Source organism: Furipterus horrens, unplaced genomic scaffold (genome assembly GCF_987537825.1).
Source record: "Furipterus horrens unplaced genomic scaffold, mFurHor1.1.pri manual_scaffold_13, whole genome shotgun sequence".
In the NCBI taxonomy this organism is placed as follows: domain Eukaryota; kingdom Metazoa; phylum Chordata; class Mammalia; order Chiroptera; family Furipteridae; genus Furipterus; species Furipterus horrens.
In genome coordinates, this window is record NW_028327183.1 from 14,680,909 (window position 1) to 14,697,236 (window position 16,328).

Sequence of the window (16,328 nt, forward strand, 5' to 3'; positions counted from 1 at the left end):
TGCAATACAGCTTTTTCCATGTATCTGTGCCTGAAATGTCTGCAATAAAGAGGTGTTTGTAAACTATCGTTTCTTTCTTTCTGCCTGAGGGTACTAGTTGGGCAACGGAGATGCTGGAGGCCTATTAGGAAACAATGTGATCTTTCTGGTGGGGTTAGTTCTTGACCTTGCAATTCCTGGACCTTCTGATATTGTGGGTCCCCTCAGACATTGGGTTATTACACTGACTCGTTTCCTAAAGAGTAACCGAGACTCCTGCCAATTCGGCTTTTTTCTGGAGGAGTCTGAGAACAGCCTGGGGTGGCTGAGTTGACTGGGTCCGAGGTCTATCATGAGCCCTTGCCTTAGGCGTAGGCATAGACCCAGCAGGATATTCTACGGCTAGTAGCGCTTTGCGCGGTCCAGTACATGGACATTTGCTTTTGCCTCAGCCCTGCGAAGCTCACCGGACTCCGTTGGCACAGGGGTGGGTCAGCGGAGGGAGTCGGGCTCTAGGAGGAGCGAGGCGTTCGCCCCCATCCCGGAACCTTTCTTCTCCGGTCCGTGCACTTTCCGCGAGCCGAAGCTCGGCGGGCCGGAAGTGGAGGCGGTTGGTAGGGTTGGAGGGGCTTAGGGACGCGGTGCGGGCGGCGGTTTGTGGGCTCCTGGGGCGGAGTGATTGTAGTGACCCGTGTCCCGTGTCTGGTCCCGGCACAGTTGTGCTCGGCTGGTGCGTGGCGTCAGCGAAACGTACGCGGCGCGGACAGGGCGCCCGCGGCTGGGCCCATGGCCTCCTGCGCGAGCATCGACATCGAGGACGCCACGCAGCACCTACGGGACATCCTCAAGCTGGACCGGCCCGCGGGAGGTGAGCCGGGGCAGTGGGGGTGGGCCCTCGCTGAACAGACAGCGGGACAGCTCGGGCAAGGGTCGCCCTCAGAGCCCGCTGGTCCCTGCAGACCGGCTCTGCATCCTTCCGGCTGGCGAGGGCAGACGCGGGTTAGAGCAGTAAACCCCTGAGCTTGTTCCCGGAAGGGCGCAGACCCCCGGGGCGATCCCTCCCCAACCTGGCGCCGGGCCGTTTTGCCTCGTCCTTCAGCGTCTTGGCTGAAGGTGAGGCTCCTTCCCTGAATCTGCAGGGCCCCGCTGGTGCCCTGGCCCCAAGGTCTCTGGTGTTCCTGGTACTGGTCTGGATTCGCAACCCGTTTGCCATACTTTGGAGGCCTAGCCCGTGCTCTGTATGCTGAGCTTTGTGTCTAGACCTAGGCGTTAGGCTGAGGAGCTGTGGATCCGCCTCTGCAACTCGCCCTTCTAGAATACAGATTACAGGCATGATTCCTGAAACTATTTTCTGGAGGGAAGTGACCACCCCCAATTCCATGTCCTTTCAAGGATGAAGGCAAATCACAGACTGGCATGGCTCTGATTGGATTAGGCTACAAATATCTGGAAACCCTACTTTACTGTATTTCCATTCGTTTAAACTTTATTTGGCCTTGAAGTGATATCTCAGCTGCTCCTACCCTCAAGGAGCCTAAAGATGTAATATAATGCTGTTGACATAGAAAGAGAAGAGTGTTTTAGTATTTTGATGAGGATAGGGTAGGTGGGATGGGGACTGGAGAGTGCCTGAGAACAGGTCTGAGAAAGGAGACAATGTTTAGGGTAAGTCTTGTAATGTGAGCAGGAGTTTGGGTGTTAGGAAGGCATTAACGAAGAGGAAATAGCATGTGTGAAGGTCTCAAAGTTTCCTGGCTGCTTCAGGGACCTGTGAAAAGTTGTAGTGGTTGAAAGACTGGCTGGTGACGGTGGTTTAGGTGTGCAGTGGCCAGAGCTGAGAGAACTGGTGTTTCCTCAGGCCCTGTTCTTAAACCTACTGGGAGGCCCAAACAGGCTGCTACTGGAAGCAGGCACTGGTGCTCACTCTGGTGGGGTTAACCATCCCCTATTCCCTGAGAAAATTCATCTACTGCTTGAAACCACTGACCCTTTGCCCCAGGCCTGGAGTATGCTCCCTTTCACTCATGAGCTTGGCTTGGGTCTCTCATGCTCATCAGCTTCTAGATAGACTAGACTCCACAAAGGTTTGGTAGAGCCCAGCATGGCCAACCTTGTGCAGTTTGTTTGTCCTCATGGTAGCCGTCCTGGGAGGGAGAGTGGTCAGCTTACCCCTGAACAGCCAAGGTGGTGGCTCTGACCCAAGTGAAGTGTCCTGAAGGCTTTCCTATGAACTCCTTGTTTCTTGATTAGTACTTGATTCTCCTGTTTGCCAGGGAACTCTGGCTTGTCTCCTCTTGCTAGTGGACCATGTTAGACCCCAGACTGTTTTGTGACTAGAAAAATTTAATGTGATCCTCCTCTCTGTGGAGCCCTAGTCTTCTTGGCACCTGGGAGTTTTGAAGTAGTGTCTGAGCCTGTGAGGGTGCTTGAAACTCAGTGACAGGCAAACAGCTAAAATGCTGTCTTTCCTGACTCTGCACACTAGCCCACAGTTTCTCTCCTATTTGTCCAGCTCCTTCGTGTCCATTCATCCTGAGTTTACCCTCCCAAGGTGGCTTCTTCTGAGCCATTTCTCTGTGGGGCAGGCTTCTTCCTTCCTTCCTTCCCCATGTTATCAATGTCTTCCGTGCCTAAGAGACCTGGTCTAGGTCCTGGCATCTCTCACCCAGATTCTCAACTATCCTCCGTGCTCCCTTAGAGCAATCAGCCCTCTGGCCAGTGCTGACCATGTTAACCTTCCCTTTTAAAACTCTTGTGGCTCTCATTGGCACCAGGAGAATCTAAACACCCCAGCTTCTTGCCTGAGACTTCTGCAGCCTTGTTTTCCCTTCATCTTCCCCATGTTTGTGTGTTCTAGCTACACTGGCTCTGATGGTGACTCTTCTGTGAAGTCTGTCCTGACCCTTTCCTTGCCCTCCCTTAAGTACACAGAGTCTCTCTGTGCTGACTTGGGCCTGAGTATTAATTGGCCTCAGAAAATCCTTGATAGTTTTCACCTCGCCCCCAGGTAGAAGAGCCTCATGCTCATCCCTGGTCCTGGCATACATTTGGTTCACCTTCAGTGTTTATGGAATGAGAGATGAACAAAGAGCCCTCCTTCCCACAGACATGCCTCAGTTGAGTGTCCCTAGACTACCTCATGGTTCCAGGGGGACATTCTGCATTAGGAGAGGCTAGTAGGCAGGTAGAACAACCTCATGACAGTGATCCTTTCTGTCCCCAGGCCCCAGTGCAGATAGCCAGCGGCCATCTAATACCTACAATGGGGACCTCAATGGGCTCCTGGTTCCAGACCCTCTCTGCTCAGGTGATGGTACTTCAGCAAACAAGCCTGGTCTCCGGGCCAAGCCATCTATCAACCTGCAGGAGAAGCAGGTCATGTGAGTGCTTGGGAGCTAAACAGTGGTGGTGATGGGGTCTTTGGGATGTCTGCTAGCTGAAGGCATGAGATGAGGGGAGAGAAGGGCCAGCACCCTCTGCTGTTCCCCCACTAGATGTCCTGAGTTGGATCACTTTAACCACATTGAGCTTGCACTGGGATGAGGGTTGAGGACAAGCTCAAGGGCTTGGCCTGAATCTGATGTTTAGGCACTTGATTTAGCATTCCCAAGAAGGCGGGTGAGCAGTGGGAGCTATGGGTCTTGGGACCAATGGACCCAGAATTGTGCATCTGGGATTGATACCTGCCCTATGGTGGCTGTATGCTCTCCTCATTCCAACCCTGCCCATTGAGACTTTGGGTGAACAAGAGTTAAGCTTGTGCACCCCTCCTTGCAGCTGCCTCTCAGGAGATGACAGCTCTACCTGCATTGGGATTTTGGCCAAGGAGGTGGAAATTGTGGCCAGCAGTGACTCTAGCATATCGAGCAAGGCCCGGGGCAGCAACAAGGTGAGTATCAAGATGCTGTGGCATGTATCGTGGGTGGCAACACACAGCCTCTCCCGCCCCACTCCCATGCTGCCAGTTCCTACGGGGACCACCTTAACAGGCAGGTAGTGTGCCCTAGTCCCAGGAAGCCAGTGTTGGGTGCCAAGTCTCCGTGGGAATCTGGATCCAGGAGTTGTAATTGGGTGGCTGGGCTTGCATATGTGGCCACTGTTGTCCCCAGGGATGCCAGGGACCATCTAAGCTCTGTAAAAGCTGCCCCAATCCTCAGCTTCTACAATCTTCCTCACCCTTGGTTCTCAGGTGAAAATCCAGCCCGTCGCCAAGTATGACTGGGAGCAGAAATACTACTATGGCAATCTGATTGCTGTGTCCAACTCCTTCTTGGCCTATGCCATTCGGGGTGAGTTGAGGCAGGGGAGAGGAGGGAGGTGTTCTGCCAGAGGCCCCAGAGATGCAGGTTCAGTGTAAGGCCACTCAGCCCACTCAGACTTTAGGGATACAATGGAAGGTTTGTCTGTGTTGCCCCCTCCTCTGCCAGGCCTTGGGGAGCGAAGTGGGAAAACGGAGCTTGAGATGGTGGTGGCAGTGAGGCAGGCAAGGGCAGGGCTTCTCTGCTGCTGCCCGGGCCTACATACCCACTCATGGCCAACTGCTGTCCTGATTCCAGCTGCCAACAATGGCTCAGCAATGGTGCGGGTGATTAGTGTCAGCACTTCGGAGCGGACCCTGCTCAAGGGCTTCACAGGCAGTGTGGCTGACCTGGCCTTCGCACACGTCAACTCCCCCCAGCTGGCCTGCCTGGATGAGGCAGGCAACCTGTTTGTATGGCACTTGGCTCTGGTTAATGGCAAAATTCAGTATCCTTTTCCTGGGATGGGATGGGGGACTGAAGAAAGGTAGGCAGAGCTGGGGCTGCCAGACACACTCAACATTCACCTGTCTAGCCCTTAACGCCCTGCTCAGAGAAGAGATTTTGGTCCATATCCGGCAGCCAGAGGGTACGCCACTGAACCACTTTCGTAGGATCATCTGGTGCCCATTCATTCCCGAGGAGAGTGAAGACTGCTGTGAGGACGGTAGCCCAATGGTGGCCCTGTTGCATGAGGACAGGGTGAGGAGGCTGGGCACAGGGGAGGGGTGGGTCAGAGCAGCTTTGGTGTGGGCATGGGCTGAACACTCACCTCCCTCTACCCTCCAGGCTGAGGTGTGGAACCTGGACATGCTCCGCTCCAACCACAGCACCTGGCCTGTGGATGTCAGCCAGATCAAGCAGGGCTTCATCATGGTAAAAGGCCACAGCACAGTAAGCCTGCAACTGATTTCCTTCCTGCTCTTCCCCTTTTCTTATGTCCCTCATCTATTCTCCATACCCATAGCTGCTCAGGTAGCTTTACTGGCATCCTGCCCATGGGGACTCAGATCACAAATTGACCTTCACCTGTGGAGCTCACGCCTAATGTGGCTGCAGCCGGTGGGTCTGGTCTTCTTTATGGCCCCCCCATTCATTTAGTCTTTCACACGAATGTGTGAATCCACTGTGGGTCAGGCCAGCTCACTGTCATTCTCATCTCAGATGGGCTTGCTCCCACCTCTGGTCAGGTGGAAAAGCAAGGCTCTTTGGGTTCTTCCCAGTACCTGAGTGAAGGGGCCCTCTCACCTGATGGGACTGTCCTGGCTACAGCAAGCCATGATGGCTTCGTCAAGTTCTGGCAGATATACATTGAGGGGCAAGATGAGCCAAGGTAAGGCGGGGCCTGAGGGACTGAGAACCCACAGGTAGGGGACTAGATCACCCACTCAGGCTCCTCATCTGCCGGCTTGCAGGTGTCTACATGAGTTGAAGCCTCATGATGGGCGGCCTCTCTCCTGCCTCCTGTTCTGTGACAACCATAAGAAACAGGACCCTGAGTGAGTGAGTGGTCAGGCAGGCGAGTGATGGGCTGGACCTTAGGCTCCCAGCCAGTTAACTCAGTGCCTTGTTGCTTTGTAGGGTCCCTTTCTGGAGGTTCCTCATTACTGGTGCTGACCAGAATCAGGAGCTAAAGATGTGGTGCACTGTGTCCTGGACCTGCCTACAGACCATTCGGTAAGCACAGGCTAGGGAGCTGGACAGAGGTAGCAGTGTCGGGGATGTGGGTTCTTTCCACCCTCTTAGTCTCATTAATCCTGCCTTGTGGCCTCCCAGCTTCTCCCCAGATATCTTCAGCTCAGTGAGTGTGCCCCCCAGCCTCAAAGTTTGCCTGGACCTCTCAGCAGAATACCTGATTCTCAGTGATGTGCAACGGAAGGTAGACTGCATTGGGGGCACCCTAGGCAGAGTTGGTATCATTGGGGCAGGCAGGGCTATGTGGCACATCCACAGCCCTCACAGCTTCTGAGCTAAGCTGTGAATGTACTGCCTATGCAGGTCCTTTATGTGATGGAGCTGCTGCAGAACCAAGAGGAAGGCCGTGCCTGCTTCAGTTCCATCTCTGAGTTCCTACTCACACACCCTGTATTGAGCTTCGGCATCCAGGTTGTGACTCGCTGCCGGTTGAGGCACACTGAGGTGCTGCCTGCTGAGGAAGAGAACGACAGCTTAGGGGCTGGTGAGCTGCTCAGGGTTGGCGATATATGCTGGAATGTAGGGAGTGCCGAGACACACAGGGCCAGGGGCTTAATTGTTCACGGTGTCCTTGCAGATGGGACCCATGGAGCCGGTGCCATGGAGTCTGCAGCTGGTGTGCTCATCAAGCTCTTTTGTGTGCATACTAAGTGAGTGTTCCCTATTTGTGCCCCTCCCCACCCTATTGACTCTGAACCCTTCACACTCTCTCCTATTCTCCTCCTTTTCCTGAAGGGCATTGCAAGATGTGCAGATCCGTTTCCAGCCGCAGCTGAACCCTGATGTGGTCGCCCCGCTCCCCACCCACACTGCCCATGAGGACTTTGGTGAGTGAGGGGTGAAAAGGAAGCAGGTTAGACTGGCCAGGGTCTGAGATCTGACTAAAGTGGCAGATTTCCCCACAGCATTTGGAGACTCTCGGCCTGAACTGAGCTCCGAAGGCCTGGGTTCAGCTACTCATGGCTCCCAGCCTGATCTCCGACGCATCGTGGAACTCCCTGCACCTGCTGACTTCCTTAGTCTGAGCAGTGAGACCAAGCCCAAGCTGATGACACCTGACGCCTTCATGACACCTAGCACCTCCTTGCAGCAGGTGAGCTGGGGCTGGGGCTCCGGGCAGGGGGACCTGGGAATCTCTACCCATAGGCCACAGCTCTTACTCTATATCTCCCCAGATTGCTGCATCCCCTAGTAATAGCAGCAGCAGCAGCAGTAGCAGCAGCAGCAGCAGCAGCAGCTCCTCTCTTACAGCTGTATCTGCCATGAGTAGTACCTCAGCTGTGGACCCCTCCTTGCCCAGGTGAAGTGAGGGTCATAGTTGGGGGATGGCAGGGGCTGGTGCCAGGTGATGCCCAGCTCTGGCTGCTTATGCCTCAGCCTTCTTGCCACCAGGCCACCTGAGGAGCTGACCTTGAGCCCCAAACTACAGCTGGATGGCAGTCTGACAATGAACAGTGGCAGCAGCCTGCAGGCAAGCCCACGCAGCCTCCTGCCTGGCCTGCTGCCAGGTCCAGCTGACAAATTGACTCCCAAAGGACCTGGGCAGGTGTGTTTGTGTGAAATACAGGTTAGCCGGTGTATAGTAGCAGGAAGGTTGGCAACAATCTTCTTTAGCGCCCTGTCTGCTTGTCCTATTTTGCCTCTGGTGACCCATGCTTCCCTTGAGGTCATCTCAGCTTCCCATGTTCCCTGGAGGACAGCTCCTCAGCCTGCCCACTCCTACCTCCTCTCCTCCTGAGTTGTGGCTGGTTTTGATTGCATCCCCTTTCCCCACTATCCTATCTCTCATCACTACAAATACCAGAGCCTCATCTCTGTGCTTCCCCCATTCCCGTCCTCCACCTAAGTCCCCATTTTGGTCCACCTCAGGTACCTACTGCTGCCTCTGCACTCTCCCTGGAGCTGCAGGAAGTGGAGCCCCTGGGGCTACCCCAGGCTTCCCCCAGCCGTACCCGCTCCCCCGATGTTATCTCTTCGGCTTCCACTGCCCTGTCCCAGGACATCCCTGAGATTGCATCTGAGGCCCTGTCCCGTGGCTTCGGCTCCTCTGCTCCTGAGGACCTTGAGCCAAACAGTATGGCCTCAGCTGCCTCTGCGCTACATCTGCTGTCCCCACGGCCCCGGCCAGGGCCTGACCTTGGCCCCCAGCTTAGTCTGGATGGAGGCCCTGGGGATGGGGATCGGCATAGTACTCCTTCCCTCCTGGAGGCTGCCTTGACCCAGGAGGCCACAGCCCCTGACAGTCAGATCTGGCCTACAGCACCAGACATTACTCGAGAGACTTGCAGCAGCCTCACAGAAAGGTGAGGAGCGTGGGAGGGGGGAGGTATACTCATGGTAGGGGCTTCAGATAGAGTTATCCACTGCTGAGTCAGTCTGTCCTCCCAGCCCGAGGAATGGCCTACAGGAAAAGCACAAGAACCTGGCCTTCCACCGACCACCTTATCACTTGCTGCAACAACATGACAGCCAGGATGCCAGTGCTGAACAAAGGTAGATGCCCCCCCCACACCCGTTCTCTCACAAGGGAGGGCCAGCAAGTGGTAGGCACTTATGTCTCCTCCTCCCTTTCCAACAGTGACCACGATGATGAGGTGGCCAGCCTTGCCTCTGCTACAGGGGGCTTTGGCACCAAAGTTCCCACCCCACGGCTGCCTGCCAAGGACTGGAAGACTAAGGAATCCCCTCGGACCTCACCCAAGCTCAAGAGGAAGGGGAAAAAAGATGACGGGTAGGAGGGATCCTAGGGCCAGGGAAAGGGGTGGTTCTTAGGCTGCTTGCATGACATGGGCTGAGGTACTTCTCGCCTATGGCAGGGATTCAGCCCTGGGACCCCGGCTTGTGGAGCACCAGGTGAGTGAGCAAACAGCTTTTCTATTTCTAGGACTCCTCTCTGAGGGTGGGGAAAAGCTCTGAGCCATTACCTGGTCTAGTGTGTGGGGACAGGTAGGCTAGGTATCCTGTGACTGTCAGTGCTACTAGCAGGTGGCAGAGCTCTCTGAGGACTGGCCAGCACTAATTTGGCAACAGCAGAGAGAGCTTTTGGAGTTGCGGCACAACCAAGAAGAGCTGCTGCGGCGTCTGTGCACCCAACTCGAAGGCCTGCAGAGCACCGTCACGGGCCACGTAGAACGTGCCCTAGAGTCTCGTCATGAGCAGGAGCGTATCCTTATGGGCAGTGGCCCAGCATGGAAGAGGGGTAAGGGCAGCTGCCGCATTCTTGGACAAAAGGGACATGGGACCTGCTCCAGGCCTATTCCTTAGCTACAACACAGAGCGACGACTAGAGCGGGCCCTGGCTGAGGGGCAGCAACGGGGTGGTCAGCTGCAGGAACAGTTGACGCAACATCTGTCCCAGGCACTGTCTTCAGCTGTGGCTGGGCGGCTGGAGCGCAGCATACGGGACGAGATCAAGAAGACCGTGCCTCCATGTGAGTTTTGCACGGAGACTTCTCTGGATGGGCTGGGTGAGAGTGGGGTACCTGTTGAGCTTCCTCTCATGGCTCCACCTCTCCCTCACCTTGCCCCAGGTGTCTCTAGGAGTCTAGAGCCTGTGGCAGGCCAACTGAGCACCTCAGTGGCTACCAAGCTCACAGCTGTGGAAGGTAGCATGAAAGAGAATATCTCCAAGCTGCTGAAGTCCAAGGTGCTATAGGGCCAGAGATGAGGGAGGCTGGTGGTTGGTGGGCTTGGTCAGGTCAGCTTGGCTCAGGCTTTTGGGTTGGCGCCTCCCTTTACCCCCAGAACTTGACAGATGCCATCGCCCGAGCAGCTGCAGACACGTTACAGGGGCCAATGCAGGCTGCCTACCGTGAAGCCTTCCAGAGTGTGGTGCTGCCCGCCTTTGAGAAGAGCTGCCAGGCCATGTTCCAGCAGATCAATGATAGCTTCCGACTGGGCACACAGGAATGTGAGTGGGGTCATATGCTCCAAGGTGGAGGGGCTGTCCTCTCCTCTCCCACTGTCCTTCTCATGGCCCCCATGGTCCCCTTTCAGACTTGCAACAGCTAGAAAGCCACATGAAGAGCCGGAAGGCACGAGAGCAGGAGGCGCGGGAGCCTGTGTTGGCCCAGCTGCGGGGCCTGGTCAGCACACTGCAGGGCGCCACTGAGCAGATGGCAGCCACTGTGTCCAGCAGTGTTCGGGCTGAGGTGCAGCACCAGCTGCATGTGGCGGTGGGCAGGTGTGTGGGTAGGTCACTGGGAAGGTGGTGGGTTTGGGAAAGGCCATATCAGACTCCCTATCTACCTCATCTCCTGTTTCCCTTTGCAGCCTGCAGGAGTCCATTTTAGCACAGGTACAGCGCATTGTTAAAGGTGAGGTGAGCGTGGCACTCAAGGAGCAGCAGGCCGCCGTCACCTCCAGCATCATGCAGGCCATGCGCTCAGCTGCTGGCACACCTGTCCCTGCTGCCCACCTCGACTGCCAGGCCCAGCAAGCCCATATCCTGCAGCTGCTGCAGCAGGGCCACCTCAATCAGGCCTTCCAGCAGGTATGCCAGGCATTAGGCCTAGTTAAGACTTGGGTGTCTCCTGCCAAGGTCCACACACTAAATGCTATCCTCTACCCAGGCCCTGACAGCTGCTGACCTGAATCTGGTGCTGTACGTGTGTGAAACTGTGGACCCAGGCCAGGTTTTTGGGCAGCCACCCTGCCCACTCTCCCAGCCTGTGCTCCTTTCCCTCATCCAGCAACTGGCCTCTGACCTTGGCACTCGAACTGACCTCAAGCTCAGGTGAGTGGGTGCAGTTGGACCAGGAGGTGGGCTGGGGTAGAGGTAGGGGAGCAGTACAAAGCAAGGACTCCCACTCTAGCCTGACTCCCTCCCTAACTCTCTCCAGGAGTTCCCTTTGCCTTCACCCATCTCAGGCTTGGAGGCCTGTCTTGTGAGCCGTCCCTCTGGGCCTCAGTGCCACCAGGGGGCGCTTCCATCTGCTGGAGCCCACCTGTACCCCTGTTCCTTTCCATCCCCAGCTACCTAGAAGAGGCTGTGATGCACCTGGACCACAGTGACCCTATCACTCGGGACCACATGGGCTCCGTGATGGCCCAGGTGCGCCAGAAGCTCTTCCAGTTCTTGCAGGCCGAACCACACAATTCACTTGGCAAAGCAGCCCGGCGTCTCAGCCTCATGCTGCATGGCCTTGTGACCCCCAGCCTCCCTTAGCTAAACCTGCCTTGCCCAGGGATGGGGTCCACTGAAGGCCAGTAGACAGGCCTAGGCCAAAGCAGGGTCATGTCTACCCTTTACCTGCTCAGGCTCCCTCCTGTGGGGTGTTTGAAGGGGGGAACACTGGTTATGGTCTACAGGTTATGGTAACCAGCAGATTTAGGCTGGGCCCAGGGTGGGTATTGTGCCTTCTTGGGTTCTGCCATGCCTGGAGCATGACCCCCCGAGATTGTGACACCACTTGAGTTGAATTTTCCATGTTTCTTTTTACCTCTGTTTTGGATCTTTTTGTTTTTGAGAAACATTGAGAAATTTAATTAAATGCTTTTGGAATAAAATGGAGTATGTGTGCTTTTGGTGTGTCTTTGCTGTAACTTTGATAACTGTCCTGTTCCCTGTCCCCTCTCTTCTCCCTGTGTGGAGCTCTGTCAAGGCCAATGCACTCCAGGGCCTGGACACCTACCCTCAACTGCACAGCTATCTTTCCAGATCTCCCCTCTCCATCTTTGGGATGAGGGCCCTGGGGTCAGCTCAACAAGCCCTTGATCCCCTGGGATCTTCTCTCTGAGGTTCCTCTGCTTTGCTTATTTGAGTACGGGTGGCGGCTGCCTGCAGGCTCTGAAGCCCCGCCCCCAGCTCCCATCCAATCAAAGTCCCTCCTTTTGGGGGCTGGGCTGACAGGGTGCACTTCAAGCGGCTAGCTCAGGCACTAGGCTACCAGCTGGCAATGATGCGCTGCTGCTGCTGCTGCTGCTGCTGCCATCGCCGCTGCCAGCGACTGCCCTGTGCTGTGGGGCTATTGCTGCTGCTGCTATTACCACCACTTGGTGAGTTGCAGGTGTACTGGACCAGCCCAGGCCATACACCCTCTCCAGAACCCGGGTTTAGGGTGTGTGGGGCACAGCCTTGCTGAGCACTGGGAGCCAGGGTGTTAAGGAGATGCAAGGGCTCCAGGGAGGGGATAATGTGTACCAGTGGCTTCAGAACCAAAGGGAGGTGTGAACTGAGCCCTGGTTGGGGAAGGATCTCAAAATTTTGCAGTCCCCGTTCCGATAAAGGAGGACATGGCCTTTGAGGAGATTCCTAGGCCAGTCTTGCAATTCCCTGAGGTCCTGTTAGGGTCTGACCTGGATCCCGACATCCTCTATCCTGCCCTGTCTGACAATACCTGTTTTGGGATGGGGTGGGAAGGCCAAGCAAAGCTTGTTTAGACTGCAAAGAGACTGGATGGTGCTGAGGAGGGGTGAGTGTGGCCCTGCACCCTGCCCCACTTTGCCCTGTCCTGGCTCCTTCACTTAGACCATCTTCACCCGATTTGGGGCTGCAGGGTCAAAGAAACTCAGAGGAAGAGCTGACCCCTGGAATGTGAGGACACCTACCTCACCCTGCTCCACACTTACTCTATTCTGTCCCACCTAGAGCAGAGCCCAGGCAGGTGATCCCCTGGTGTACCCCTTGTTTCCCCGGGGTACCTCATTCATGCTGAGTCACATCCCCGAGCATGCCGGGATAAATAAGCCCCGGGGGGCTGAGCAAGTTCATCAACTTTTCCATACCCACCTCCACCCTCAGCCCTTGTGTCTCCTCTGGAGGCAGCTGCTGTGGGCCCAGGCCTCTGTGACAACATATATCAGGGCTTTGCAGAGTGTCTTATCCGCTTGGGAGACGGCATGGGCCATGGACATGAGCTGGAGATCATCTGCAGGTAAGAGCAGGTACAAGGGCAGCAGCCTGACTCCCCCACCTCCACCGCTACCCTCCATCCTTGACCCTCTTCCTTCCCATTTCAAAACCTCTTTGCCCCACCTAATTCCCTTAACCCTACACCCTTAACAGGTCTTGGAATGACTTCCACATCTGCACCTCTCAAGTCCTGTCAGGCTGCCCGAAGGAGGCGGCTGCTGTGTGGGAGTCACTACAGCAAGAGGCTCGCCGGGCCCAGCACCCGGATAATTTGCACACTCTGTGTGGCAGCCCTGTGTATGTCCGGAAGCGTGGCACAGGCCCTGAGACCAACCAGGAGACACTGCGAGCGACAGCGCCTGCCCCAACCCCAGCCCCTGCTCCCCTGCTGCTGGCGGCTGCTCTGGCATTTGTTTGCCTCTTGGGGCCCCTGGCCTAGCAGTGCCCATGCCACCATCCCAGCTCTGGTGGCTGCCCTTGAGCCTTTGCGCAGTGCATTCAGCTTTCATTAAAGGTATTTATATTTGTACTAAGCTCCTTTCTTTCTTCTGGCTGCTCACTGCTTGACTAAGATGGAGGCCTCCAGAAGCTGATTCCCCAAGATAGAGTAGGCAGGGCCCAAGGCTGCCACAGGGGACTCCGTCTTTCTCCTTACAAACACTCATCTCCCAGGGGCAGTGCCAAGCTTTCCATTACGTGCAGGTTCCAAGAGCTCTAGTGGTCTGTCCTCCCAGGTATTCCTAGCCCTGCCTGGCCCCTAAGGGCCCTGTGAGGTGGTGGAGTGTCTCCCCCAACTCCCCACTACAGCCATCCCCACTCTTCAGGTTCATTCTAGCCTCCAGGCTCCTGACCCTCTCACCTTCTCTGCTGAACTACCACCATAGCCTTCAAAACAGCTCAGTTCTCTCCCCTTCTGGGGTCCTAATCCATCTGAGGGAAGGCTGTTCCAGAAGATGGGGAGCCCTTGTTGAGTCTACGTTGAAGTCCCTGATGTAACCTGGAGCTGCAGAAATGGGTTACAGTGAGGGTTCCCCTGGCCTCTGCTCTCCACAAGCTTGTTCTGTGAGAAGAGGTGTGCAGTGTAAAGGCAAAACAATCCTAGAAGGCATTCTGGAAGCATAGAATTGGGTGTGTGGTATGAGGCACCCCTGTTCATCCTGGAGGAGAGGGAGATGGAGAGGAAGAGCAAGATTCGACATGGGCAGATCCCGAGGGAAGGAGTCTCAGAGAGGTTGAGATCATCTTTTCATCTTTTGATCAGTCTTCTACTACCAGCACCAGGACCCTATTCCTAGCCGCCACCCCACAATGGGCACTGCCATGGCCTCCTCGCTGGCTTCTACTCTCACTCCCTCCCCTTTATTCTCCATTTTCTATACTGAAAAACTGATCCTGCTATTAAGCTCCTTCTCATTGTCTAGGAGGCCCTACATAAGCCAGCTCAGCCCACAGTTTATTCAGTCTACTGCAACTCCCCTCTGTAGCAGCACAGAGGAGAGGAGTGACCTACGTATCTAGGCCTTGGGGTCAGGGGAGGTTTCAGAGAAGAAGCATGATAGGGATGATAGGAGGTAAGGATGGAGACTTACAAGTGGTGGGGGTGAGGTGAGGCTGAGTTGGAGAGGGCTTTAAGAGAGGGGCCCAAAGGAATTGGTTGGGAGGGAGATCTAGGCAGGCCAGATTTACACTAAGGCCCAGGCTGAGAGACTGTGCCCCCAGGACAAAATCAGGCCTGATAGGGCCCTTGCAGATAAGTGCTTCCAGAGACCTCCACTCAGGTGTGTAGGAACCCTACTTCATCCATGCTTCCTCAAACACCCTCCCATTTCGATTAGGTCAGATGCGTCCATTAACTCCCTTTCTGCCATATCTTTGCTCCTGTGTTTCATTTTGCCTGTACTTTTATCCCCACTTCAGTCTCCCAATCAGCATTACCCATCTTTTCCCATAACCTGAAAGAGAAAGTCCAGAAAAACAACCCTCCCAGATCTGCCCTCCTTTGACCACCAGAATTTTCCAGTAGGAAAGGCATGCTTTTATTACTGAGTCTTTGTACATCTGTTCTGTGCTCAGAATACCCTTGCCCATTTTCTCTTGGCAAAAACTCCTTTCTTGTTTAGTATCATCTCCTCCAGGAAATGTGCCCTAACTCTCACTCCACGCTGAATCAGCTGCCTACTACAGGTCCACACAGCTTCTGAGCTCTTCTCAGTACCAATAGCACTGGCTTTGCTACTGTCTGGGTCTGGGTCATAATTCCCATCTGTGGACTCCCCAGCGGTCCTCTTTGTGTCTCTAGCACCCAGTCTATGGCCGGGTACAAAGAGTGTATTTGCTGGGTATAAAAAGTGTACTAGATAGAATCTCTTAAGTCCAGCATAGGAAATGTTACAGTCAGCAAGAGCTTGGCTGAGAATGACCCCAGTGTGGAGGATGTATTATCTTGGGGCAGTCTTCTCAGCCTGGGCATACTGTTGGGAGGCATAGTGCTGGGACTCAAACTCACAAAAATCTTCCCAGAGCCACTCTTTATGGGTGGCCAAGAGCAGCCTGCTTCTAGTAGCAGGGGTCAGCCATGGTGGAGAGATTATCATCCTCCTGCTGTGACCTACTTTCCCATGGTGTTTGCTTCCTAAATCCTTGCTCTTCCCTGGAATTGAGTGATCTGGAATGTATGTATGGGGTTGAGGGTGGGGAAAGAATCTGCTCTCTGGCCAGGGGCTTAAGAGCTTTATGTATTTTATCCCAAAGCTGGAGGATAGGGGTAAGCAGATAGCCAAACTGACTGAGCCCTGGACACAGCTGCCTAGGCCAGAGCATCATGGGGATGGTGTTTCTCACATTTGCAGCTCTGTAGACATGGAACAGCTTATTGTTCAGGGGACAGCCTGGGGGCTGGATGTCCTGAGCCCAGTCCCCTCTGCATCAACATGCTTCTTCATGTCACGTTCTTTACCAGAGCCAAGGTCAACACCTGAGCACAGAAAAGGCTCAATAAATACTTGTTGAATTAACTTGCTGAATATATGTAAAATGGGAGTGTTGTGTGGATTTCTAAGCCCCATTAACCCTGATTTCCTAGGTTGCTCTTAACCCTGACAACAACTCTGTGGAGTTAGGATAAGAAAAATGAGGCAACAAAATATTTATAATTCCCTACTAAATAAAACAAAGTGATGTTTATTGGTGTTAACTTATTTTTAGGATTTAAGTACAACATTAGCTTATATAAGTGATTGTCAACCCTTTTCATCTCATGGCACAGATAAACTAATTACTGAAGTTCTGCGGCACACCAAAAATACATTTTTTACTGATTCGACAAAAAATTAGGTATAATTTTGATTCATCCACACCAGACAACTACTGTTGTGTTGGCTGTTGTCATATTTTTGACAGGCTAAGGGAAAAGAGATCATGTATTGCATGTTTTTAAAATTCTTGTGGCACACCAGTGTGCCTGCTGTGGCACACAGGTTGAAAATCACTGGCTCAGCCCTGGC

The 16,328-nt window shown here is 54.5% G+C and overlaps 2 protein-coding genes across 5 annotated transcripts; both read left to right on the top strand.

Moving 5' to 3' along the window:
* Positions 1-599: 599 nt before the first annotated feature.
* Positions 600-11,484, top strand: EDC4 (enhancer of mRNA decapping 4). Of its 4 annotated transcripts, none has more exons than XM_090259481.1 (29): positions 600-847; positions 3,203-3,359; positions 3,757-3,868; positions 4,169-4,268; positions 4,536-4,725; positions 4,832-4,979; positions 5,067-5,171; positions 5,501-5,610; positions 5,693-5,776; positions 5,859-5,954; positions 6,054-6,156; positions 6,276-6,456; positions 6,550-6,622; positions 6,708-6,799; positions 6,878-7,065; positions 7,148-7,272; positions 7,365-7,518; positions 7,842-8,275; positions 8,361-8,465; positions 8,551-8,703; positions 8,789-8,825; positions 8,955-9,135; positions 9,248-9,403; positions 9,503-9,618; positions 9,717-9,882; positions 9,969-10,155; positions 10,245-10,464; positions 10,544-10,707; positions 10,947-11,484. In XM_090259481.1, exons 1-29 carry the CDS (start codon positions 766-768, stop codon positions 11,137-11,139), a joined length of 4,212 nt encoding a protein of 1,403 aa, XP_090115607.1. In that variant the 5' UTR covers positions 600-765; the 3' UTR covers positions 11,140-11,484. The 4 variants fall into 4 exon arrangements, with proteins under 4 accessions (XP_090115607.1, XP_090115608.1, XP_090115609.1 ...); XM_090259482.1 differs by having other exon boundaries at positions 8,958-9,135; XM_090259483.1 differs by lacking the exon at positions 10,947-11,484 and adding an exon at positions 10,814-10,940.
* Positions 11,485-11,560: 76 nt separating this feature from the next.
* NRN1L (neuritin 1 like) lies at positions 11,561-13,354 on the top strand. Its single transcript, XM_090259484.1, has 3 exons — positions 11,561-11,969; positions 12,715-12,847; positions 12,979-13,354. Exons 1-3 carry the CDS (start codon positions 11,870-11,872, stop codon positions 13,262-13,264), a joined length of 519 nt encoding a protein of 172 aa, XP_090115610.1. The 5' UTR covers positions 11,561-11,869; the 3' UTR covers positions 13,265-13,354.
* Positions 13,355-16,328: the final 2,974 nt, after the last annotated feature.